We start from the raw sequence: 27,933 nt of genomic DNA, 5'->3' as shown, positions 1-27,933 counted from the left end.
TTTCATTTTTACAGTATAGTGTGTTGATTACGTTTGATGCGTATTGGTCTTTTTTAATTTAATTTCTTCTGGTTTAGGTATTAAAAATCTAAATGGTCACTTTACTGAAAAACAAATCATGTGGGGAGGGACCCCCAGGGGGTCCAGACCAGGTTGAGAATCACTGAATTAGAAGACCAGTATTGTGTCATTCAGAAATACTGTAAGCTCTAAGCTTGGGCAGCTAAACAGTTAATTTAATGTTCATGTTGCCTCTAAAATACTAAACAGTTTTACACAATTTCTGTGGCTTTACCTACCTTTAGTCTGGTGGCTCACTTAACACAATAGTGCATTTTAAATTTGGAGCCTGAGAGCCTTACTAGAATATGTTTATTATTTATTTTCAATCTCCTATCTATTTTAACCGTTAACATTTGGCTTGTTGTATCATACCTATTTTTAACTTAACACAGAATGTACAAACATTTTATATCGAGTTATTTTATTAAAAAAAAGATTTAAGATTTCCTAAACAGTAGTCATCTTTTTTAGTTTTTAAATATCAATAACAAATACAAGAATTTAAGTACGGAAACGGTATATTACAGTCAAAAGAGCAGCATTTAAAATCCCCCCTCCCAAAACAAAAGTGGTATTCAGTCACAAATGCATCACTGCAAAGAAAGGTTCAGAACATGAACATGTGGTCAGCATCAAACTCTGTACCACACCTTTAACCCATTTAGACCAGGAACGCATCTGTCATTTTTAGATTTCTCTGGCTATTCAAAAATAGCAGATATACAAGCTCATAGCTATGACCAGCTATGAGCTTGTAGATCTGCTATTTAAAAAAAAATAGAATAGAATAGATATATTTTTAAAGCAAACATTTTTTAACTCTGTTACAACTTCTGGGGGTCCCCCTGGAACAAAATATTTTGAGATGGGGGTCCACGGCCAGATATATATTTTTGTTTAAGCAGTTAAAAAAAAAAAAAAGTTAGGATTTAGAAGACATTTGTAGAATCCCCCAGAAGCAAAGATTTGAGTTACAAATGTTTGCTTTAAAAATATATATATTCAAAGAATAGCAGATCTACAAGCTCATAGCGCAGCACTTGGTGCGTGTGCTTGTATGTCTGCTATTTTTGAATAGCCCATAGAAATCTGAAAATGACAGAGATGCGTTCCCTGTTTCAATCATAGACGTGTATAAGGTTTCAATGTGTTAAACTTGACCGGGGTCAGCTCTGTACTTGGACCAAACTTTTCACCAAACCTTTTCACCTATTTTCAGCTAATGTTGTCCCCACCCAGTATAGGGATGCTAGGGTTCAAGTGGTTAGTGGTCCTTAGTGTAGATCTCCAAGGTGTCAACATGGAGGTGCATCATGGTTTGTTGTAGTGGCGGTGGGGTTGTCAGCGTAGCGGTAACGGTACAGAGTCAGGTCTCCGTTGTGGTGTCCGGTGAGCAGCGTGTTCTGCCGTCCCCAGCGGGCCAGCTGCCAGCCGTCCCCCTCAGGAGCCCAGACTAGGTGGGAATTCCTGCTGCTGCCGGGACCCCCACCACCACCACCATGGCCACGGACCCCCAGCTCCCACACACACACACAGCCGTTCTGGCTCAGGCCCACCACGCCGGAGCCCATGACGTCTGCCTCGCACAGCCTGCACACGGGACAGAAGAAGAGACGGAAACAGTCGATTCTTGTTCTTATCGTTGAACCATCGTTTCCATAATGGTAAAAAAAGAAGGAGGAGGAAATAAGTTGTGAGGTTATTTAAAAAATAAAAAACTAATCTTTTGTCCTGAAAATACTGGTTTAAATTAACCAAATGCAATTGTCCCTGTAAACTAACGTTACATCAATAATCGTCAACTTTAATAAATGTAATGAATAAGAATAATCTCACATACATTTATTCCATGACAACACGATGGAAAGCAGTAGCAGTTAAAGCTTCATAGAAAAAAGACTGGACACTTACTTATACCAGTGGTTCTCAACCTTTTCAGACCGTGACCCCCCAAAATAATCATATTTGAATTGGGGACCCCCCGAAATAATCATATTGAATCTAGGGACCCCCCCCCAAAAAAACAAAAAACATGTGGGGACCACCCTGGGGGTCCTGACTACACAGGTTGAGAATCACTGACTTATACAATTAGGATTTTACTGTTTGACATTACTTCATTTTTACGGGTAGCCTACACCAGTACCTGACTATTTGGAATCGGTTCCTCCGTACATGTATGGGTGGACGAAAACACACGTGTGTCTTGTTGTGGCACGCACACGTGTGCACACGCACACTAAACCCAGTCTCACCTCCCAGACCATGCCTCAGGTTGGTACAGCTGCGTGGCCACCAGTGATTTGCCGGTGAGGGGGTTCACAGCAACCACAGAAAACAGCACAGTCTTCTTCTTCTTCCTCTTCTTCCCCCTCTCCTCCTCATCCTCCTCTGCACAGACCACACCCCCTCCCTCTCCGTCTGACACCTCCTCCATCGAGTTCAGCAACTGGTGCTGCAACAAGACAAATAACACTCCCTACACACACACACTAAAATCAGCTCAAAATCAACTCAAAATGACATCGCACAAGACACTAACAGACGCGCACGCCACACACACACACACACACACAGACACACACACACACACACACACACACACACACACACACACACACACTTACGGAGTGGGAGTAGCCATTAAGACAGACTGTGTTTGACAGAGTCTGTCCCAGGGAAATCCGCCGTAACAGCTGACCGGTATGCAGGTTCCTTTGACAAGAACACAAACACATCATTTTGTTAGAACTTAATTATAATTTTAAATTTTTTGCTTACAAGTCTATCTTTCTCCCCTCAGGCTGGTGCACGGGCGGGTGGGCAGATGTTAGGGTTTATTTTGTTTTGTTGTATTTTGTTTTGTGTTTTTTGTAGTGCATTTCTTCTGTGTTACTGTATGTCTTGCATTTGAAGATAGAAAAAAATCTCACTCGGATAAGCGCAGCGATCATTGTTGTTTTGTCCTCCTGCGCGTAGCAGGGGGGAAAAAAGCTGACCAAAGAGAATCCAGCTCTTGCCGCCTGCGGGCGCGTGCACATACGAGCATGAGCGCGAAAATTTCACGGGACCGCCACCCCTCAACTTCTCCGCGCCTCCCAAATAATCGCCCGCCTCTCATTGAAAATAAATTACATAGGCAGGTCAGCCACTCGACCAAACACCCAAAAGTGGCGACTGAGAACTTTAATCCATGTTTCCTAGCCATCGATAGCAGCTAAAGAGGCCAGGCTGTCTGAGCTGCACACACACTTGCTGCTCTCCTTTTCACCTCGCTTACCAGAGGAAAAGATGGCCCCCATCGGCCGAGCCAATCAGAGCGTCTGAAAGTCCGTCCACCGTAGCCAGGGTCCCAACACACACACCAGGAGCAACAAGAGGCTGAGAGGCTGGTTCACTGAGGAAGATGGAGACAGAGAGAGAGAGAGAGAGAGAGGGAGAGAGACAGGTACAGATAGAAATAACACAAAATGAGGTAGAAACTGAGCTACACTTCCTAACCACTTGCCCACTGTACCAAGACATCAGAGACACATACTTCACAGAGTACAATCACCCAAGTAGTTTGGAAACATGACTAATGAAAAAAAAAAATCTCTGCTGGGTGAAGTACACCGAGGTGCAAACACAGCAGCAACATGTGTGAGATGTGCAGGAGAAGGATGTCTAATGTGTGTATCCCTACACTGTTTACACCAAATGACCTCGGTATTCCCATTTAATTGTACATTTAAAAAAAAAAATGGCATGAGAAAGTATGTTCTCTCATGCCAATAAAGCCCTGTTGAATTGAATAAAATTGATAGAAATGTAGTTTTAAGTGAAATCTAAACCAGTGCTTCTCAAAGTGGAGTCCGGAGACCCCCTGTGGTCCTTGAGGGGGTTCCAGGGGGTCGGTCCCCAGTAAAATTTGCACGTGTAGAAGTAAGCCATTAAAGCTAAAAGTGAGACACTGGTCGCCAGTGTGTTTCTGTACCTGCTGCCGTCCTCTGAAAAGTGAAACAGCTTCAGCGTGGAACCCGTGGCGGAGGGGGAGGAGCTAACCACTCTGGAGTTAGCCACGCCCACAACACTGTGGACCACACCCTCGCACAGCAGCGTCTGGGAAAGGCCGGAGCATGACAGCATCCTGCACACACACACACACACACACACACACACACACACACACACACACACACACACACACACACACACACACACACACACACACACACACACACACACACACACACACACACACACACACACACACACACACACACACACACACACACACACACACACACACACACACACACACACACACACTGTTGAATAGCCAAAGCTTTGTAGACTGATTGTTTAAACACTCAAGCCCTATATACTTCATCGTACAACGACTAGCGGAAATAGCTCATTTTCTTTTTGCCTATAATGCCCCAAAATAGGGACACCAGGCAGTTAAAGTGGAGACTAGAATGTGATTTAGATGTCATGTTATTTATAGAGGCGCTACATTCATTATTTACCTGGTATCGTTATAGTTCCAATGAACAGAATGTTATTTAGATGGCATGTTGTTGTTTAGACAAATGCTAGGTTCATTGTTTACCTAGCATCCTCCTAGTTTCTTGAGGCACTATATACATTCCATTTATGTGATTAATAATTATTACCTTGTTTACTGTAAGTCGCTCTGGATAAGAGTACTGCTAAATGCATTGCAAGTTGTAGTATTTATTCTCACCTGACTTCTCTGATCTCCAGCTGACCCAGAGCCACACAGAGCAGGCTGGCAGCATCAGGCACAGCGAACACGCTGATCACAGGCTGAACGAAAAGAAGACAAGAAAAACATCAAACAGATTCCTCTTGAGGCTCTCACGTGTAACATGTGTATAAATGTCAATCTCTACCTCACTCACTCAGGCCCATAATGATGACATGCCCAAAATAGGGATGGATGCCAGAGTTAAAGTGGTTAAATTGCCTTGCTCAGGGACATTTGGACTGGGTGAGGAACCGGGAGGCCAACTGGTGGCGAGCATCGAACTTGCACACACACACACACACACACACACACACACACACACACACTCACCTCACAAAATGTCCAGGTGTTGGTCATGCTCCAGTCAGCTGTGGAGGTCTGCTCCCACACGCACACCGCCCACTTCCCTGCCACCGCCACACACTCCTCCTCTCCTGGGGGTCCTCCTCTCCACACACAGCACGCATCCACCAGGGGACCCCCTGCAGGGGTCTGCACAAATAAATAATACACATCATCACACAACCTGAAATGGATACATTATGTTATGTATGTATTACATTGTGTAGTAGTTAGTAAGCAGTTAACAAGCCTTTTTGCAGTACAAATTTTTTATAATAAAAAAAAGGCTGCTTTGTCAGAATATATTTTGTAGTCATTGAGCATGAGCTTTGTTCAGCAGTCTGATGACAGGCGGTGCTGTCAGGCTGGTCTCAGATCTTAGCTCTTCCTTGAACCTACCTGTGGATTATACCAGGGACAAGTGACTTGACTTTTTTTCCTTTCCCTTCCTCATGGACCTACTTGCGGATTATACCAGTGTCAGCCTACTTTATGTGGATTATGCGGTCGACACGCACTGACATTTTGCACCTCAATCCATTTAGACCTGAGGCCGATTCAAAAAATGCCTTCTAAATCTTGACCTAAGTTTTCTGAAAAACTTCAAATATTTATTAAAAAATCTTTACATCCCATCCTTTTTTTCTATGGAAAATAACAATGACAATAAAGCTGATTCTGATTCTGATATCTTGTGTGTCATTATGTCACCTTCAGTGTGTGTGTGCATGTCATGACACGGTGCTCCGACGATCCCTGGCTTCTCTCCTCGTCCCGTCTGTGTCCGACTGCTCCCCCGTCTGAGGTGACGACCGCAGGGACCGTTCCCATACTGCCCTGTGGTTGGTTGCTACCGGTCACAGGTGGGCTGCTGGTTGGCGCCGCGACCCTCTGGCACTGATTGGTGGAGGCCGCCGGCAGGCGACACGACGACACCTGGACCTGACTGACAGGCGTGCAGCAGCCGGGAGAGGAGGAGGAGGAAGAAGAAGAGGGGCTGCGTTGGGGTGACGGAGGAGTCGGGGCAGGGAGGAGGTGATTTAAAGAGGGACCGGGGGGGGAGGAGAGAGGTGGAGGGGAGCGCGTCTGGGTGGAGAAGGGGCTGAGCAGGGGGAGGGCGGAGGGGGATGAGATGAGGGGTGGTGGGGGCATCAGATCCCTCCTCCTCCCCTCTTGGCCCCCGGACTCCCCCCTGAACGGGGGGAGTCCGGGGGCCAAGGGAGGAGGAGGAGGGGTCGGCCCCAGTGATGGTAAGGGAAGGCTGGGGGGACCGGCCGTTCCCCCCCAAGGCGGGGAGGCCAGAGAGGGGCTCAGTAGGAGCTGGGATGGTGCGTGGTGGTGGTGGTAGTGGTCACTAGGTGGCGCACGTTCAACGGGATGTCCGTGTAGCGTCGGAGAATCTCCTCCTGACCCGTCTACCATCAGACACTGAGGAGAAGAAGTATCTTTGGTGAGACGGCTCAGGTTCAGATGGTCGGGTTCAGGAGCCTCCTCCTGTGGACGGTCAGAGTCTTTCCATGTCTGGGCAGGGTCTTCTTCACACCGTACCTGTTGTTGTGGAGGCTGTTCACAAGAGACTCTTGTTAGATGGACTTCTTCATACAACTTTAATTTGAATGAATACAACTTTAATTTGTTTGCCTTTTCGGCTTCCTAATCAAAAATTGCAAAGGGGAGATGACAAATAACTTAAACGTATAAAGAAATTATTGACATATTGCGATTTTCTCAAAATAATTGCGATTAGACGATTATGTAATAATTGTGACAGGCCTACCTCTGAATGGACGACGGCCCCCTCACTGCGACTGGGAGGACAATCCTTCACTTCCCCTGTTGAGATGTGCAAAGACTGGATCACTCTAGGAAGTTCTTCTGCCGAGCCGTCAGAAGAATCTCCCGTCACCACGTTGTTGTCTGACAGATTTGCTGTTGTTGTTGCGTGGCGGTGGTCTGTAAAATGAAGTATAGGGGAGAACGAAGGCGAGCGTTGGAGGTCCACCACGGACCGCTGCTGCTGCGCCGTCGACCGGCGTCTTCCTCCATCGCCGGTATCGGGAGGGTCTGCTGTGACCGGGGGAGTAGGGCTCAGTGGGAGGGCGAGAGGCGTCGGTGGTTGATCGCCGGTACAGTAGCGCCGCCGCACGCCGTTGCGTGTGTTGTAGGACGGCGAGGAGAAGGCCTCGGTGGCCGTGGCCCGCCGCAGCTTGTGCAGCTTGAGGGAGGCGAACTGCTCGTCGGGGAGGTGGAAGTCCTGCTGGAGGTCAAAGGTCGCCAGACCTTTGACCTTTTTGAGGAGCCCCCCTGGGCCCAGAGGGAGAAGAGGGGAGAGAGGAGGAGGAGGCAGCGGAGAGGGTTGGGGAGGAAGGAGCAGAGACCACCAGCTCGCTACACGGAAGAGGAAAAGAAAATGACAATTTATAATTTACAAGGCATTTAACACATTCAATATGGGAAAGCATCCGTGTCATTTTAGATTTTGCTGTAAACTACATATCGTTGCTGTCGGGGCGGGAAACCTCTTATCTTCACATTTTTACTTTTTGTGTTTTTCCGTAAATTAACGCCCAACTTGATCCTTACTACATCGTCACACAAAAGCATCAAAAGTAGCAGATCTACAGGCTCGAAACGTGGCATGAAGCCACGTGTTTTGAGCTTGTAGATCTGCTACTTTTTAATGTGAATCCTGAAAAGTAACAGTTTAGGAACATATGAGGTTTCCACCCGACAGAGACGATATATAATAAACGTTTTTTTTCTGAAAACTGTTAGGATTTAGAAGGTGTTTTTAGAATCGGCCTCAGGTCTATTAACAGACACTCTTATCCAGAGGTAACTTACAACTGCCAAACGAAAGTAAACGGCATGAACTCTAGTTAACAAACGACAATGTAGTGCAATGTAGTGATTTAAAGAAACCAAATCTAGCATCTGTGTGAACAACATGCTGTCTAAATATAACCCTCTTAACATTTTGTGGTCAAGCTAAATAAATCTAAATAACAAAACATCTGCATAAGGGGACCAAGAAGGGAGAAAAGCACAATGGAGAGAATGGGAGAATGATAGAGGAAAACAACAGGTAATGTTGTGAAGAGTGCATGCAGTGGCAGTAGAGTATTTTGTCGACTATGTTCGACTACCTTTTTTCACTGCCGAAAACTAAAACGAAATAAAAACTAAGCTATGATGACTAAAACTATGACTAAATATATTTACAATTTCGTCAACAAATCTATCCCACTGTGTCTGCTATCCAGTCACAGTCTCTCTCTAGACACACACACACACACACACACACACACACACACACACACACACACACACACACACACACACACACACACACACACACACACACACACACACACACACACACACACACACACACACACACACACACACACACACACACACACACACACACACACACACACACACCTCTATTGAGCTGTGGGGTTTGCTCATTCGCAGGACGAGTCTTTGTGAAGATAGGGTAGATCTTCTCCACACGTCCAGAGGCAGGAGGGTCCTGCTTGGGCTGGTCAACCCCACAGGGAGGCTGTTGGTCAGCTGGGCTCAGGGTGACAGGAGGAGACTGGGACCGCCACGGAACCACCAGAGCTGCTGCCGAAGCTGCTTGGGAGACGAGGTGGCACTCCTCCTCCTCTGGCCCGTCGACTGTGGAGGAGGAAGGCTGTAAGGGAGGAGGAGGGAGGAGAGATGATGGGCTGGGTGGTGGTGGTGATGGTGGTGGTGGTGGGAGGAGGAGGTGGTGATCAGGCAGACGGGGGGTAGCTCCATCTAGACTGACGGAGCGCCCAAAGCTGGGCCGTTTCCCTCTGCCCCGCCCTCTGCCACGCCCTCTTCTCCTCCCTCCTCTGCCTCTGACGGGGGCAGAGGAGGTGCACGGGACGCTGGACGATGACGACCCGGCGGACGTTTGACTTACACTCACGTCACCGGAGCTCCTTCTGTCCCCCGCTGCAGGTTCCAGAGGCGATGATGAGCGATCGTCTACAAACGCGGGCGAGGCGTTCAGACCGTCTGTCCGGCTGCCGTACTGATGAGCAGCGTGCAGGGCGCGCTTGGCCCGTCCTCCTCTGCCCCGCCCCCTGCCCCGGGGGGTCCGGCGCCCGGGGCTGAGCTGGTAGTGTATGACGGCCTGCAGGTCCGGGTGGCTGCGGGAGGACGACATGCGCCGGGTGGTCCGCACGTAGTACTCCACCGGGAACAGCAGGCCCTCCACCAGGGTGCAGGAGTCCTGTAGGAGGAGACCCCGGCCCTCTTCTCCTCCTCCCACCTCCTCCTCTCCACAGCTCCTCCCCAGGACAGTGCTGCTATCCGTCCGCTCGTCTTCCTCCGTTTTTTTTTCCTCCCCTCTGTTTTGGTGGATACCTTTACCCGTGTTCTCCTCCTGCACCCCGACATTCCTCCTCTCTCCTTCTCTGGAGGACAACATCCTCCCGATCCTTCCTCCTCCTACCGTTCTCTCTTTTCCCTCCATACCTCTCTGACTCTCTTCATCTTCTCCACGTGTGTCTGGGCTCCAGTGTGTGACCAGCAGAGAGGAGGGTCCATCCCTCCCTCTGTTGTTCCTCCCTTCTTCCCCCCCTGACTCAGTGGCTGTTTCCCTCTGCTCCCTCTCCGCCTCCCCACCGTGTCCGGCTGTGTTCCAGTGTGTGAGCAGCAGCGAGGGAGACTCGGACTCTGAATCGTTCACCTCCTCCTCTGCCTCTCCTCCTCCTCCTGTCCTCCCTCCTCTGTCCTCCTCCTCTCCGTCTCCTCCGGCCGCCCCGGCCGCCTTTCCGCTGGGCTCCAGTCCGTCCTCGCTGTTGTTGTCCTCCCTCCATCTTTTCTCCCAGCGCAGGCGGCTGCTACGAGACCTGAGGCGCAGGGCGGGGCTTGACCTGTAACCGCCGCCCCTGGCCACGCCCGGGTCCACGCCCACGCCGCCGGGGTCAGGGGTCAGAGGGAACACGACGGCGTCATCAGACAGGAGTGGAAGGTTCACCGCTGAGATGGTGAGGCCGTTCTGAGACTCCACAGGACCTAGAGAGAACATGGCAGGAATTCAATGAACCACTTTCAAGCTGGTGTTCCTATTTCTGGGCATGTCATTATAGGCAAAACAAAAAAAGGTTTATACAGAAAATACCTGATCTACAAGCTCACAAAGCGTAGAAATGTGATGCGTTGTGAGCTTGTAGATTGTCTATTTTTGCATGAAACCATTGTATGACAAAGTATAAAAAATAGGGTAATTTTTGTTGTTTAGTTTAGTTTAGTTTTAACTATGTAATGGTAGAATTCCTTTGTATTATGTTTTAATTTGATTGTGAAGACCCCAGGAAGAGTAGTCTTCAGTGTTGAGGACTAATGGGGATCCGTAATAAACAATAAACAATAAAATAGAGCTTAACCGCTTAAATATGATTATTTTGAGGGGTTGCGGCCTGAAAAGGCTGAGAACCATTGGTTTATGTGAAGACATTATTACCTATGATGATGTTAATATGTCTATATATCATATCAACATGTATCTTCTATCTAATCATTGCCTCCTGTTAGCTAAACATAGCTACTGATTGAATGTATGAACTAGGGTGTGCAACGTGTGAGAGTACCTCCAGTGTGTCTGTGTCCCTGAGGTGTGGGTGGGGGAACTGTCCCCCCGCAGGCCGTCTCCACCAGAACAGTGTGAGCGACGGGCTTGGGACCCGATGATGACCCCGGCGTTCCCGTCGGGTCACACTGGTCACTGAGGTTGTGCTCTGTGGTGCTGCTGCTGGGTACATGATGCTTCCTCTGGGCCTCGCTGCGCTCTGCACGCTGTGTGGGAGAGAGAGAACAATGTTGGAGAAAATTACAATTTAGGCATTTAGCAGACGCTCTTAATCCAGAGCGATTTACAGTGAGCATGGTAAACACAAGGTAATACATGAAATGCATAGAGATAGTAATCTAGGATCATAGGTAAACCAAGAACCAAAAATCATCATTGTAAACAGTATAATATCCAAACAATTATAATCTCTACATTTAAACTATACAAACTATAGCATGCCAGATCAACAAATGAACCTGGCTGGCATCTGTCTAAATAAAATGCTATCTAAATTACATTTTAACCTCTATATGGGTCAACAACAACATATAATATAACAACCAACCCCTCTCTTTCATGCACATGCACGCACACGCACACGTACCTTTAGTCTCTGCACAGTTCTGGAGTACTCTCTCTGCAGCAGTGCCAGCTTCCTGCGCAGCTGTAATGGTGTGAGTGTACAACAACACAATACAGTATTATATGCAGATGTCAGTACACAGTACTACTGTTTGGCTTTAAGAGAATAAAGACATTATAGATCCTTGACACTCAGTCGTAAATGTACCAGTGGTTCTCAAAGTGGGGTACAAGCAAAAATCCCAAGCAATTAATGACTCGATTATTGGTATGATTATGTTGTCTTTGTTTTATAGTTTATGTATTGTGTCTGATTTTTATTTAGCATTTTTTATTTTTTGTTAATTATTATTATAATAGCCATTCTAATCTATTTAGAAAAAGCCTCCTATGCATGTATGTCAGGTGTTCCCAAAAATGTACACTTGTGCTAAAACACTCAAGCAAAGCTATGCATCTGGTCTGTCCATGATGATGTCCATGACAACACAACACAACACAACACAACACAACACAACATAACATAACATAACATAACATAACATAATAACCACCCACCTTCTCCTTGTCATCACAGGGCACTGAGGGTAGTGTAGGTCTCACATTTTTCTGCATCCTCTGGTAATAGTTATGGTTACATTACATTACATTACATACACATCATCACCTTCTAAAGTTTACACACGATGGACATAAATACTACCTCAAGTCAAGCAGCATGATTTCTCTATCTATTAAACATTAACGTTATCTAACAGTAACATGAAGTGTTTGTTCCCTCTGGAGAGATGACATAAATAATAAGTACATATCATACAGGCTGAGGTCTGTCTATCCTTATTTTTCACTCTATGGTCTGTCCACGTTGAAAGTTTGTTTTCATCGTTCGATGATGCGACGTTCGATTCATGTCCAAACTCCCGCGACTTCACTTCTCAGACGTGAGTAGTAAAACTCTGAAAAAACGATCGGAGTGGGAGCTGTGTATGAATATGATGCATGTGAGTCTGACACGTTAAACACGCACATATCCTATAATAACACTAAGCTCTTGAGTCTTAATTTAAATTAATTTGCTATAGCTTTGATATAGCTACATGTTATGTTTGTAGTAGCCCTGCTGAAACATGACTGTCAGTGTCTGTCATACCATGATCGTCGTGTCATGGATGAACTTAGCCCTACAAGCGTCATGTGAACCATGGCTAGGATGAACTCAATAGGGTCTTCAACATAGTGTTTGCACCTTCTCCCTTTTTGGTCCCTACATCTACATAAACGTTCATATTTCAAATATAAAGTGCTTACCCCATGGACACGGAATCGGATGTTACAATTATGTTCAGGCCCTCAGAAGTATCTTCCGTTTTTTTTCAATAAAAATCATTTTAATCCGATTGGTGGTCATTTTCTCATAGAGTTTTATAATGTAGCAGTGCAGTACATCTTGCAACCGATAGGGTCGCGTAGTAGAAAGCATAACATGGAGAAAATACGTAGAAAATGGCCATCGATCGGATTAAAATGCTTTTTATTGAACAATACGGAAAATACGGGTACTTCTGAGGGCCTGAACATAATTGCAACATCCGTAGCCATGAGGTAAGCACTTTATATTTGAAATTTGAACATTTATGTAGGTATACGGGTTGTAAATGGAGAAAGTGCAAACACTATGAAGTTCATCCATGACGGTCATGACAGATGACCGTCGTGTGATCCATGGCTATTAAACTGTGATGATTGAGTGGAGTTCCAAGTTGAACACACACATAAGTATGTTCACTTTGATCACAACAACACTGACTCTGAGAGGTAGAGAGTTGACATGAAGGTCAGAGTAATCAAATAAAAATAAAAGAGTGAATGAGATGTAGCCCTGAAACATGACTGTCATACCAAAGCGTCATGTGAACCATGGCTAAATGAGATGATGAGAGAGCTAGAGACGTGTGGATGCAGATGGTAGTTTATCATTATTATTATAATGTAATGAGATGCAGATGGTAGTTTTAGTTTATTTATTTTGAATGGAGTGAGAGTCAGTGTATGCAGATGGTAGTTTATTATTAATGTAATGAGATGCAGATGGTAGTTTATTTATTTATTTTTTAATGTAATGAGAGTCAGTGGATGTAGAATAGAATCGATAGTAGTTAGTGCATCAACCTGTTTGGTTTTCTTTAAAGTATCTCCAGTAGGTGGCAGCAAAGCAACTTAATGCTGCAGAAAATGAGGTCAGAAAATAAACTCAACTCAAACTTTATTAATATGTAGCACATTTAACATGACCAGACCAAAGTGCTGTACAGGTTAAAATAAAAAAACAAAACAATGAAATATAAACAGAGATCACATTAGCATACAATGAAATAAACACAGTATTAGTATTAGCACCAGTATTAGAGAAAACATAGGGCTCCATCAGCTGTCACACAAGGCCAGGGGTGAATTCTTTTTTTTTAGGCCTAGTATTAGTCCTGCTATGAGGCTACATATTTGTTTATGTTTGTGGCCACTGGGCTGGTAGGTGAAGAAGTGTCATTACTTAGAAGAATCAATGCGTTTCACCTCACCAACCACGTTGTCCTGACTGACTAACCTGACTAACAATCTAGATGCCACCTACCATCAATTCAGCACTATCCTGACCTGGCCATGGTCACGGTTCACAGTTTATGAAACCCCGGGGGACCCCCCATCCCCAACCACATACACACACACACACACACACACACACACACACACACACACACACACACACACACACACACACACACACACACACACACACACACACACACACACACACACACACACACACAAAGAACAAACTTCCAAGTGGTTAGAATAATATTCCTTTTAATGACAAAATGGTCACTTCATTACATTCTTTAGTATTAAAAAACAACAACTCACTTACAGTACATATACAGATATAGGCTACATGCAGTCAGGGGTATATAGGACGTATCTTTCAGTTAGATACGATCTAATATATCAAGTTATCCTAGATTTGGTTGAGCTCATGTGATGCAACAGAGCTGCAGTCTACAACACAGCCTCTCAGCAGTACAATCACCAATAGTTTGGCACCTGCACCCCAGGTGGGCTCAGAGTCAAGCATAATCCATCAACAGGGATTTTTCATAAACCGTTTAAATGGGAAATGACAAAGTATTTCAAATGTTGTCGAAGTTGACTCAGGTCTGGTATTCATGTAGTCATTAGCTATAGCACTTTTCAGAATGTCGAGAGGAGATCGAGATAGGGAGGACTTCCATTACAAACCTGAATGAATACTTCACTGTGTGTGTGTGTGTGTGTGTGTGTGTGTGTGTGTGTGTGTGTGTGTGTGTGTGTGTGTGTGTGTGTGTGTGTGGGGGGGGGGGGGGGGGGGGGGGGGGGGTGGCTGTAGCTCTTCCATCCTTCTGTACTCATTGGCAGGTACAAGTATACCAAATACTTTACTTATGGTAGCGTGTTACGTGTGTATTGTATTTGTAGCTTCCCCTGCTCCTGGGACAACTGAAGCTGAGGTAGTGTCTGTGTGGCCGTCATGATCCTGAATCCATACACATAAGTATGTCATCACTGACAGGTAGAAACATCTTATCTCCATCTTTTAACTTTGTGTTTTTTTGTAAATTAACACCCTACTTGATCATACTACAGCGTCACACAAAAGCATCAAAAGCCAAATTGTCAAATGTTATGCAAGAAAGAGGCAAACATTTGTGAAAATAGCCGATCTACAAGCTCAGAACGCCGCTTGTAGATCGGCTATTTTCACAACGTTTATCTCTGGAACCGAGTCAAACTAAATGTAATGCCTCAACTCCTACAATTCCAAGTGCTTAGTTGTCAGGGTGTGGGGTCCCCAGTTCAAATATGATTATTTCAAATATGATTATTTTGGGGGATCCCCAATTCAAAAACGATTTTGGGGGGTCCCCAATTCAAATACGATTAGTTTGGGAACCCTTGGTCTAGTTAGGGGAGATGGTTCTGCTCCTCAGACATCCACAGGTCAGGTACTTCATGGCGGTCATGCTGACGTGCATGAGCGTGCCCATGTTGAACAGCATGTGGTAGAAGGCGTGGACGGACAGGCCGCCCGTCTCGTCGGCGTACTTCATGGCCACGATGGGCGTGTACATCGGGTTGGTCAGGTTGCGGAAACGCGGGCTGCTCGCCTCGATCACTTTCTTGGTGCACTGTTGTAGAGAGAACGGGAAGATAACAGAGTTCATTGTTTACCTCAGTGGTTCTCACACTTTTTCAAGTCAAGGACCCCTAAATTGATATGTTTTTGGCTGTGGACCCTCATCTGAAAATGTTTTGTGCTAGGGATCAGAATTATTCATAATGTCCAAACATTTTCTGGACTAAACAGACACAAACGACTCTGCTTGTGAACTTACTCTGGCGATGTCGTCCGGCGTTTGGCCCAGCGCATTGAAGATGTCGATGGATGAGGGAAGGTAGACGTTCTTGAAGTAGTGCACGGTGTCTGCGTCCGCTCCGGGCCACTCCCTCTTCTTCACCTCCTCCACCATCTTAGCCTCGAACTCTGTGTGCACCGGACCCGGCTCAATCATAGACAGACTGAGGAGAGAGACACGCACACACACACACACACACACACACACACACACACACACACACACACACACACACACACACACACACACACACACACACACACAGGACACTGACCTGGTTAGGGACTACTCACAACCTGTAAACCAGAGCCAGTGTTGCAGATGTGTGCCTTCTGAAATGTAGCGGGTCTAGCGTTGAAGGGCAAATTTGCATACATTGGCAGTGGTGGAAAAAGTACTCAAATGTTTTACTTAAGTAAAAGTGTCAATACTTCAAAGTAAGTACTCTGTTAGAACCCGGAATAAAAAATGTACTTGAGTAAAAGTACAAAATATTGGTATCAAAATGTACTTAAAGTACCAAAAGTAAAAGTACAAAAATGTTTGAAAATAGCAGATCTACACACTCACAACGTGTCGCGATGCGACGCGTTGTGAGCTTGTAGATCGGCTATTTTCAAATAGCGTTAGTATAAAATAAGGCTAAAGTGGTTAATGTTTGTTTTATAATGTAATAATTTATATCTGCAATGTAACTAGTAACTAAAATTTTCAAATAATTGTAGTGGACTAAAAGTACAATATTTGCCTCCGAGATGAAGTAAAAGTATAGACAATTGGAAATACTCCAGTAAAGTAAAAGTACCTCAAAATTGTATTTAAGTACAGTACTTGAGTAAATGTACTTAGTTACTTTACACCACTGTACATTGGGGCTACCCAATGGAACAGCCTGGAGGTGTCAGTTAAGCTGACTTCCAACGTACAAACATTCAAACATCTAACAAGGGCAGAAAGGACAGTGGGGTTTAGAATAGTGTAAATGTAATTTGTCGTGTACTCTGAAATAATTTGTTTATTTATTGTGCATCGTTCATTGTTCATGGCTGTCATGTTATGAGATGTATTCGCTGAAGGCTGAAGTATGTAAGGGAAGATAAATTAAAGAAATATGAAGAGATTGCAAACTGGAGAGGGAATGATTGTGCTTAGAAGGAAGAAAATAAGGCAAGAAAAAATACCTAAAAAACTATCTGGCTCATTAGTAAAAGCAACCAATGCAAGTAATCTGTAATCAGTGGGGTTCACACGGTTAAAGAATAACAGTCATCATCCTAGAGAGACACAGGGACACTCACGTGACGTTGAACTTCAACAGCTGCACAGCCAGACACTCACAGAAGCCTTCCATCGCAAACTTAGACGCTGCATAGACATCATTGAACACCACACCTGGAAGACACATGTGATATTATTTATGCTTCCATCAATCTGATTTGCACCTGTGTGTGTGTTAGCAAAACATTCTGACCAACAAACTTCTTCAATCACAACTTCAATCACAAGTTTTCACAACGTTCTCTCTCTGGGTCCCACGACCTCTGAACCCACCATACCTATTCATGTTTTTATTTCCTCCAGAATAGACAAGTGCAATTCTTAGTATACTGAGGTTTTCAAATCCCGGCTCAAAACCCACTTCTTTACCCTTGCTTTTCAGCAACCCTTAGCCTTTAACCTTGAGCATGTTTGCTAATGTTTGTTTATTTCTTGTTTTTATCCATGCATTATGTATGTCTGGTGCCTTCGACGGCTCACATAGGCTCATATACTGTAGGCTCATATAAGAATATTGATTCTTTTCATGTTCTGATGTTTTGTTCTTTCTGTGCAGCACTTCAATCTCTGGTTGTATGTACATGTGCTCTATAAATATAGTTTGATGTGATACCTTGCAGTCCCATGACACTGCTGACCACTATGATGTGACCCCCTCTCCTCTTCTTCATGTCGGGCATCACCTCCTTGATCATGCGGATCACGCCGAAAAAGTTGGTCTCAAACACTCCCTTCATCTCCTCTATGGGGATGCTCTCCAGTGGACCCACCAGACCGATACCTGCATTGTTGACTGGTTCAGGAAGGAAGAGAAGAAGATGTTGAGGGAGGATGTGGATTCAACATTGATTCCAAAATAAGTTATAAACAATTAAAGCCATGATCACTTATGTATTGGCCTTTTTAAAAGGTGATACAGTACATGCCTTATCATGAATCTTTGAGCAGGCAATACCTTTTTGGTTTTTATTTTGTCATTCCTAATTCCTTGGCCTGTCACAATTATTACATAATCGCCTAATCGCAATTATTTGAGATAAATAATCTCTATTATTTTTTGTTTTGCATAATTGTCATATAATCATCTTATCTTACTACTATATAATTGACAAAAGCTCCGAAGTTCGTCAGGGATTCGCAAGCACAGGATCACTCCACATGCCTCCAAGACCCGTCACAGACTGTTGATCAGAGCTATGGCTATGTTTTAGGCATCTTACCCCACCTCGATCAGTGATCGGACTCTCGGTTTGATTGATTCTCTGATTCGCCTATCAGACCCTCAGCCTGATCTGGCAGGTTGCCATAGCAACCAGATACACTGACCTCTTTATCATATGACCGAGGTTGGGAGGTTGGGAGGATGTGACTAGAGGTTAGGGCCGCAAAGAAAAGTGGGGAGGGAGGAGAGGAGCCGAGAGGAGAGGAGAGGCCAGAGAGGCCGGACTTCGCATGACGTGTGTGCAGAGCTATAATTAGGCCAGGCAGGTAGAAAGAGAAGAATTGGAACAATATAAGGTGGACAATGATCAAAATTATGTTAATCTTCCAACCACATCATTAAAGGATGAGGAGGAAATTGATTATTTAGATGGGATGACAGTCAAAATGTTTTTGGACGATGATGAGTTATGGACTCTGTCTGGACCAACCTCGGATGGGGCCTAAATGTGAGGGCCGCGAAGCATCTCCTCACACCAGGCTTTGGCGTTTTGGGTCTCTTGACCTGTATTTGTTAAACTGGATGTGAGGGCCGTAAAGCGGTCCTGACATCAACATGGTAATAATAATTACCATGTTGAAACATGTTCATATATTTTCAAACATATAACTGTGAGCTTGTATATCTGCTATTTTTTAAAACCACTGTTCTAACCACTGTTCTAAATCCTAAGAATTATCAGAAAAACCTATGTTGCTATACTGTATATACAGTATAAAATCTAAAATGACACAGATGCTTTCCCGATTTCAATGGGGTTAAGATGTTACATCTTTGATTTCTTACTGAGGACGTCCACGTGTCTGTCCTTGATGCCGTTGATACACGCTTTGACGGACTCGTCGTTGCAGACGTCCAGCACGGCCAGAGAGAGCGTCTTCCCGTACGTGTCCCCCGCCGCCTCCACCAGCTTGTCCTTACGGTTCAGGTTCCGCATGGTGGCTATGACTGGAGACACAAGGAGAAAGGACATCAAGGAGACATTATAGAGACATGGTGGCTATGACTGGAGACACACGGGGAGAGGACATCAAGGAGACATTCAGAGGCGTTGCTAGGTCTCTACTAGGTTGGGAGCTTAGCGTGCACGTGCACGTGCATGTGTCCCCCCCGCGCGCGCGCTTTGTGCTCGCGTGAAGATTCGGGTTTTGGGTCCTTATTTGCGGATTTGGGTCCTTTTTGGGTGGATTTGGGTCATTTTTTCCCATTTTTTTGTTACTTTATTTCGGTTTTAGGGTTAGGGGTAGGGTTAGGTTAGGGTTATAGATATATAATTAAAAAAATATATATATATATATTTTTTTTTTTAAATTATTGGTGGCTTTGGATAAAACATTGGTGGCTATAGCCACCGAAGCCCCCCCCCTAACGACGCCCCTGGAGACATTATAGAGCAGCATGGTGGCTATAACTGGAGACACATGGGGAGAGGACATCAAGGAGACATTATAGAGACATGGTGGCTATGGCTGGAGACACAAGGGGAGAGGAGATGAAGACATATAGACACATTGCCGTAGCACTTGCCCTAGCCTTGACGAACTTGCAGGCTTATGCAAAGGCTAAAATGTAATTCAGATAGCATGTTATGTAGACAGATGCCACGTGGCATCCTATAGTTTGTATAGTTTTAATGTACAGCTTATTTATTTTTTGTTGATATACAGTTTAGACTGATGATAGGTTCTTGGTTTACCTATGATCATAGATGACTATCTCTATGCATTTGATGTTTTACCTCATGTTACTGTAAGTCGCTCTGGATTAAGAGTGTCTGCTAAATGCCTAAATTGTATAGAGCAGTGGTTTTCAAAAATGTTCAGCCCAAAGCACACCAATGGGTAAGTCAAAATCTGAAGATGCACATATTATGTGTATTCATGGTGAAAATAGCCGATCGACAAGCTCACAATGATTAACGTGATAAGAAATTGTTCATTTTTATTTTGTCCAAAATCAAGAATCATACAGGGCCTCCTCAGAGATATCGCCTGAACGAGGAGAGAAGATCGAGGTGTATAAAGCAAAAGAGTGGGAGCGAAATAGAGTGGAGAATAGAATGAGAAGGAGAGTAGGAGGCAAGAGAGAGGGAGAGAGACAGAGAAGGGAGAAGGGGAAGAATGACAGTGAAAGACGAAGGGCAGAGGCCGACGGAGTGAAAAAGAAGTGAGTGACGAAGGGCAGAGGCACAGATTGAAAACTAGACAAAACAGTAGACGATAGACAGGCGATGACTCACAGTGGAGGTCAGCATGCCTTTGTGGACATACTTTTTCATAACTTTGTGTGAGTGTGTGTGTGTGTGTGTGTGTGTGTGTGTGTGTCAGGTGTGTGTGTCAGTGGTGGAAAAATAGTAAAAAAAAAAAAAGTAAAAGTATCAATACCGCAATGTACTGTAGAAATACTCTAAAAGTCCGGTATTCAAAATGTACTTGAGTAAAAGCACAAAAGTATTGGTATCAAAAAGTAAAAAAGTAAAAGTACTCGTTATTCAGAAGTTTAACAAGTTTTCAAATGGATAAAAATCCTTTGAAAATAGCAGATCTACAAGCTCACAGTGCATCGCGACGCATTGTGAGCTTGTAGATCGGCTATTTTCAAATGGCCGAAATGTACATAGGGCTGAAATGGGTATTGTATGTTTTGTAATAATAATCCAAATCTACAAGTAACTAGTAACTAAAACTTTCAAATAATTGTAGTAAAAGTACAATATTTGCCTCTGAGATGTAGTGGAGTAGAAGCAAAAATACTGAAAATTGGCTACACTCCAGTAAAGTAAAAATACCTCAAAATTGTACTTGTACTGTACTTGATTATTCATTCATTCTGTTTGAATAGTTTTATATCGTTGCTGTCGGAAAAGAAACCTCTTATCTCCATATTTTAACTTTTTGCGTTTTTCCCCCGTAAATTAGCGTCCTACTTGATCACACTACAGCGTCACACAAAAAGTATCAAAAGTAGTTTCGAAACGAGGCGCTTGTAGATCTGCTACTTTTTATGTGTTTGAATTTGAATCCTGAAAAGTAACAGTTTTGGGCATATGAGGTTTCCACCCGACAGAGATGATATATGGCAATAATAATGTGTGGTTGGTCTTCACAAAATCCTAAGGCACACCTGGTGACTTGACGCACGCACGCACACACGCACACACACGCACACACCACACGCACGCACGCACGCGCACACACACTCACGCACGCACGCACACACACACGCACAGGAAGACAGTGAAAGTTGTGTTATCTGTGTTGATGAGTGTGTGCTGTGGCAACAGAGCCTCTTCTCTGTACAGAGTCCAGACTCAACCTGTAGAGACAGGCTGAGATGAAGGGCTTTAGAGACAAAGAGGATGATGAAAACTGTCTTTTCATGTTTTACTGTTCCCAGCTTCACCTTAGAAAGGCAGTGGGAGTAGACTCAGTGCTTCTCAAACCTTTTCAAGACAAGGAAACCCCCAAATTGCTGAGTATTTGAAAAGCGTTTGTGCCAGGGACCCCCCAGAAGCAAAGATTTGTGTTACAAATGTAATGTTCGCTTTTTAAGCAAATTTAAACATTTGTGCTGTGGAACAGACCATTTGTGTTACAAATGTTCGCTTAAAAATATGTATTAAATACATATTTTTAAGCGAACATTTGTGCTGTGGAACAGACCATTTGTGTTACAAATGTTCGCTTAAAAATATGTATTAAATACATATTTTTAAGCGAACATTTGTGACACAAATCTTGAATACATTTTATTCAAAGTAAATAAGAAAAAGAGGTTGCGCATCAACAATGGGTTTTCTCAGTGGAGCGTTAGACCCAAAATCCAGTATACATATAAAACGTAGGAATTGAAAAAAATCCAAAAAGGTAGCACATCCAAAATTTCAATTCAATGGAGGACAAAGTACTCACATTTCCACTTTCTTTATGCGTTTCAGCTATGAGCCTTCATCAGATGAAGGCATAGAGCTGAAACACGTAAGCGTTCGTTTATTGGTGTGTGCCAATAATTCTTTTTTTTTTAAGTGGAAATGTGAGTACTTTGTCCTCCATTGATTTGAAATCTTGGATGTGCTAACTTTTTTTTTTTTTTTCAACTCCTACTTTTTATACAGTAGCCTATATATTCAAAGAGTTGCACACATCTTCAAAATATTTCAAAAATAGCAGATCTACAAGCTCATAGATCTGCAAGCGCTATGAGCTTGTAGATCTGCTATTTTTGAACAGCCAACGTATAAAATATGGTTAAAGTGGCTAAAATGACGAGTGATGCTGTAATAACTCATTTTGCTGCGGACCCCCTGGTACCCGCCCCCCAAGGACCCCTGGGGGTCCCCTGATCCCTCTTTGAGAACCACTGGAGTAGCCTATAGCTAACACTTGTACTGTATCAGGTCAAAGCTCATTCAGAATGAGAGGTCTGCATTCCAAAAACACCGGTCTGTATGCAATGTGCATGAGAAACAAAAGAATAATGGCCGTTTGCATATGCCACGGGTCTTCAACAGGGGGTCCAGGATCCCTAGGGCCTAGGGGGGTCCTCAAGTTACTACAGGGGGGGCCGCTAAATCTTTTTGTGATGGAACGTTATTTTTTTTATTTTTTTTACATTAACCACTTGAACCCCAGCATCCCTATTCTGGGAGAACTTTAGCCGAAAATAGCCGATCTACAAGCTCACAACGCCTCGCAGCGCGAGGCGTTGTGAGCTTGTAGATCGGCTATTTTCGGCGAAGATATTCGGTATAGACTAGACTAGGGAACCAAAAAAACACACCAAGTACAGAGTACAGAGCCAACGGTCAAGTTTAGTAAGTATTGATAAGGTTTGTGGTTAAATGTCTGAAAATACACATTAACATGAATCCAACATATTAATAGTAAAGATAATGTGTAAACAAATAAAGAAAAACATGAATTTGATGACAGTGCTGTCAAACTAAATCTATGACGCTATCTATGAAATCTATGGAAAGGGCTTGATCTGCGACACAATTTTACGAGTGTTGACCTAATGGTCAAGATGTATCCCCTGAGCAAGCAGGCAGGCTCTATATTAGCTCAGTGGTAAAACATTTCAGCCCTTGCGCAAGAAATCGGGTTCAAATCCGGGGTAGAAGAGGAGAGTTGCATGGTGCAGCTTTAATCAACGTGACTGGTTAGCTAAGGGTTAAAAAAAGACAGATATCACCATCTGTAGTGTTAGGGTCAGACAGAGTTCACTGGCTCTCCTCACTGCCTGTGGGTGCACTCAATGCACACAGGCGTGCACTGGTGGGAAAAGTACTCACATGTTTTACTTAAGTAAAAAATATCAATACTGCCGTTACCGGAATCAAAATGCACTTGAGTAAAAGTACCAAAGTATTGGTATCAAAATGTACTTAAAGTACTCATTATGCAGAATGTCCCATTTCACAAGTTTTCAAATGTATAAAAAAGAAAGTGAGCTTGTAGATGTCGGCTATTTTCAAATGGCCGAAATGGTTAATGTATGTTTTGTAATGATAATCAAAATCTACAAAGCAACTAGTAACTAAAGTTTTCAAATTGTAGTGGAGTAAAAGTACAAAAAAATGGAAATACTCCAGTAAAGTAAAAGATACCTCAAAATTGTACTTAAGTACAGTACTTGAGTAAATGTACTTACTACACCACTGCATAGACATACAGTACATACATACACACATCAGATCGTTGCCGTCGGGCAGAAACCTCTTATCTCCATATTCTAACCTTTTGAGTTTTTTCCTAAATTAACGATCATTGATCATACTACACAAAAGCATACAAAATAGCAGATCTACAAGCTCGAAACTGTGTTTTGAGCTTATAGATCTGCTGCTTTTGCTATTTTTTAATTTGAATCCTGAAAAGCAAAATCTTTGGACATATGAGATTTCCACCCGTCAGAGATGATATATAGTGTGTGGTGCCTCGTTATGTTTGTATATGTTTGCTGTGTATCTGTAGAATGTCCCTGTGGTGGTGGGGTTGAGGTGGGAATTTCCTTCCTGGACGATAGTTTAGTGTGTGTGTGTGTGTGTGTGTGTGTGTGTGTGTGTGTGTGTGTGTGTGTGTGTGTGTGTGTGTGTGTGTGTGTGTGTGTGTGTGTGTGTGTGTGTGTGTGTGTGTGTGTGTGTGTGTGTGTGTGTGTGTGTGCATGCATGCTGTTCTGTAGGAGCAGGAGAAAATGGGTAAGAGGTCAGGGAGAGAACAGCAGAGCAGAACGAAAACGCAAAGATGGAAGTGTGAGAGTAGTAGGCTAGTACAGTATTAGAGACAATGCATAGAAACTTATAGATTTATAGATACTGCAGACAGACAGACAGACAGACAGACAGACAGACAGTGTGATAGTTCATTAGAGACTTGAATTCATGGATATTTTTTAGTTTTTGTCGCATTCTTAAGCCAATAATTTGATGCCCGGCAGCGGTTCCGGTAGGAGACACAAAGAGTCTCCTTTGTGTCTCCTACCGGAACCGCTACCTACCGGTCCACTGGTCATCAAATTATTGGCTTAGGAATGCGACAAAAACTAAAAAATATCCATCAATTCAAGTCTCCATGGGGTGACTAATCGATAGAAAAAATGATTTTATTTGGGTGAACTATCCCTTTTAAGGGCAGTCAGTCAATGCACTATACTAAAATGATTTGGTAGACTATACTGCCTTCATTGAGAAATGCCACAGTAAACATAACCCTAAACCATAAGTGGCTTTCAGACGCTCTCTGGTCTTAAATAAGCTCTACTACAAGAAATCAGCCTATTTTAGCATTAGCCTGGCGCTCCACTAACTCACTCACCTGACTCGTCCAGGAATAGCCATCCCTCCCTAGACTCCCCAGTCCCAAGTCAACCCATCTCTCTGTATAGTATATGACCACTAGGCCAATCTGCCATCCAGGGCAGGCCCTGCTTGGCAAAGGCAGGTATAAGCAGTGGTGGAAAACGTACTCAAATTTTTTACTTCAGTAAAAGTATCAATACTGCAATGTAGAAATACTCTACAATGTAGAAAATCCGGAATTAAAAATGTACTTGAGTAAAAGTACAAAAGTATTGGCATCAAAATGTACTTAAAGTACCAAAAGTAAAAGTACTCGTTATGCAGAATGTGCCATGTTTTCACAAGTTTAAAAAAAAATCATTGGAAATTAGCAGATCTACAAGCTCACAATGCGACGCATTGTGAGCTTGTAGATCTTCTATTTTCAAATGGCCAAATGTATATAGGGCTGAAGTGGTTACTGTATGTTTTGTAATAATAATCAAAATCTACAAAGTAACTAGTAACGAAAGTCTTCAAATAATTGTAGTGGAGTAAATTTGCCTCTGTGATGTAGTGGAGTAGAAGTAAAAGTACTGAAAATTGGAAATACTCCAGTAAAGTAAAAAAATACCTCAAAATTGTACTTAAAGGGATACTTCACTTTCGGGCCGGGGACACATTTAAAAAAAATATTAAAAATAAATGAAAAAAGTTATGGAAAATTCATGGCCCCCTCACACATTAGTAGGACACTGCGTGTCGTGAGGGGGCCATGAATTTTCCATAACTTTTTTCATTTATTTTTAATATTTTTTTTAAATGTGTCCCTGGCCCGAAAGTGAAGTATCCCTTTAAGTGCAGTACTTGAGTAAATGTACTTAGTTACTTTACACCACTGCATCCAGGACAGGGCCTGCCTGGTAAAGGCAGGTATAAGCAGCCTCCTCAGGGCTGTTACATATAGCGACAGGGTCTGTATAACACTGCAGGTTAAGCTGGGATGACAACCATATAACCATTGTGTACTTATGTATGTTAAGGCTGCTGCCGGTGGATTTGACACGTTTTGCATAGATCACACACTGTGTGGGCGTTATAACATACAGTAGGCTACACTATAGCATGTAATGCACTTTAATACTCTTTACATTTACACGATGCACACCCACTGGCAATGTTTACTGTAAATAGACAGTGTTATGATTACACTGACCTTTATCTGCTTGACCCAGTACATACATCTGTACACACATACCGATACATTTGACACCATGATAATCAACTACAGCATTGGTTTTCAAAGTGGGGTCCGGGGACCCCCAGGGGTCCTTTAGGGAACTCCAGGGGGTCCCCAGCTAAATGATAGATTAGGAACCAAATGTTACCCTTATGGGTCTGTAACCAAATGTAACCAGGTTCCATTTGTACACTCTCAGAGTTACATTAACATAGATTTTACAATATAAATTGGGGTCCAAGAGATAGAAATGTCATTAAATGGGGGTCCGTAGCCTAATGCATGTCAAACTGGGGGTCTTTGAAATTAAAATGGTTGAGAATCACTGCTATATATATGTATATATATATATATATATATATATATATATATATATATATATATATATATTATATAGAGCCGTAAAAAATCTTCTCTTATGGGGATCCCTGGTATAGCTTTTCAAATGGGGGTCCGCGGGCTAATAAGTGTCAATTTGGGGGTCCTTGACATGAAAACGTTTGAGAAATACCGAACTACAGTACGTACTTTATCAGATATACTGACATGTGTGATCAGTGTGAGATGCATGTTCTATTCCTATACTAATTTTGTTATTTTCCTTGTCTCATATCTTCTGGTCACGTCATGTGTCCAATACTGTATACATATTCTCTATGTGTGTAATAAACTTCAGAACTTGTCGTGTGATGCTTCCTGGTGTCATCTTGTTCTGCACGCCCGCGACTCATCTGAAACATCACTCACCACCCTTAAAGGGGGCGAGACCACTTTGGTAGAGGTTTGGGTTGTGTAGTTACTGTACCTTGCCATGATGTAACTCCAAGGGTGGACAAGAAAGCTAAAATAATTGCTCCATTGATTAGAAATTGATGATTCAAAATAAATATGCTCCTCATTGACTTAAATTGTACGGTGAAACAGCTCTCAAAGGCATATAAACTAACACAAACAAAGCTGATTCAGACAATATAGAGCATCACCAAACCCAATACTTTTTTAAATAAAAACTTTAACTTCCTGTTGATTTTACTATTTAAAGATTGGGTTTTCTTCCTAATGAAAATAGCAAAATCAACAGTAAGTTAACATTTTTATTTAAAAAAAAACTAACAGTACTGGGTTTTGTGATATATTGTCTGAATCAACTTTGTTTGTGTTCGTTTATGTGCTAAAAGAGTGACTTTGAGAGCTGTTTTACCAAGTCAATGAGGAGCATATTTTAAATTCTCAATTTCTAGGCAAGGTAGGCAAACTATACAACCCAAACCTCTACCAAAGTGGTCTTGCCCTTTAAAGGTAGGGTAAGTAAATGGGTCTATGTTCTGATAGTGCTCGTTACTATAGAGTGTCCTGTCCATATAAAGAGTCTCCATGTCTCTCCAGCTCTTTATAAAACAGAAAATGTATTTTGTAGTTTTTTTTATTTTTTTTGTAGTTTCATTTCCAATTTTATCCAACCAGGACAGAGAACTCAATCAGGATATAGATTAAACAAGTGAAATTGGAAGTGATGACACTAAGAAATGAGCAGACAAAATTTTAACTGGAACACTATACAAATTAAGCTTAAAAATGGGTACTTTCTCCTGATTGGCTGGGATTTTGACACCTACCGA

At 43.2% G+C, this 27,933-nt stretch overlaps 2 protein-coding genes across 2 annotated transcripts in view; both read right to left on the bottom strand.

Moving 5' to 3' along the window:
• Positions 1–1,020: 1,020 nt before the first annotated feature.
• On the bottom strand, positions 1,021–12,175 carry palb2 (partner and localizer of BRCA2). Its single transcript, XM_080457287.1, has 13 exons — positions 11,910–12,175; positions 11,374–11,433; positions 10,789–10,993; positions 8,603–10,213; positions 6,936–7,546; positions 5,870–6,721; positions 5,147–5,308; positions 4,793–4,875; positions 4,040–4,192; positions 3,344–3,460; positions 2,691–2,778; positions 2,319–2,542; positions 1,021–1,653 (listed from the first exon to the last, which is right to left on the bottom strand). The coding sequence occupies exons 1-13, from the start codon at positions 11,964–11,966 to the stop codon at positions 1,359–1,361; spliced, it is 4,518 nt and encodes a 1,505-aa protein (XP_080313413.1). The 5' UTR covers positions 11,967–12,175; the 3' UTR covers positions 1,021–1,358.
• A 3,024-nt stretch (positions 12,176–15,199) lies between these two features.
• The window catches only part of LOC308102960 (retinol dehydrogenase 8-like), a 14,994-nt gene continuing 2,260 nt past the window's right edge, over positions 15,200–27,933 (bottom strand). Inside the window, exons 2-6 of the mRNA XM_080452812.1 lie at positions 19,083–19,244; positions 17,688–17,867; positions 17,095–17,188; positions 15,776–15,959; positions 15,200–15,568 (exon numbers count right to left, since the gene is read on the bottom strand). Coding sequence (XP_080308938.1) covers positions 15,341–15,568; positions 15,776–15,959; positions 17,095–17,188; positions 17,688–17,867; positions 19,083–19,244 — 848 coding nt within the window. The 3' untranslated portion in view covers positions 15,200–15,340. The remainder of the gene's footprint in view (positions 15,569–15,775; positions 15,960–17,094; positions 17,189–17,687; positions 17,868–19,082; positions 19,245–27,933) is intronic.

The sequence above is a fragment of the Gymnoscopelus braueri genome (assembly GCF_963280865.1).
Source record: "Gymnoscopelus braueri genome assembly, chromosome: 2".
Classification (NCBI taxonomy): domain Eukaryota; kingdom Metazoa; phylum Chordata; class Actinopteri; order Myctophiformes; family Myctophidae; genus Gymnoscopelus; species Gymnoscopelus braueri.
Note: the sequence above shows the minus strand (reverse complement) of the source record. Positions and strands in the feature narration are given on the sequence as shown.

Excerpts from the sequence above, each read along its gene's own strand:
- palb2 (XM_080457287.1), bottom strand. The coding sequence starts at position 11,966 with ATGCAGAAAAATGTGAGACCTACACTACCCTCAGTGCCCTGTGATGAC. Across the intron at positions 10,994-11,373 it reads GAACTGTGCAGAGACTAAAG|CGTGCAGAGCGCAGCGAGGC; the intron begins GTACGTGTGCGT and ends TCTCCCACACAG. Across the intron at positions 6,722-6,935 it reads GGGCCGTCGTCCATTCAGAG|CCTCCACAACAACAGGTACG; the intron begins GTAGGCCTGTCA and ends TCTTGTGAACAG.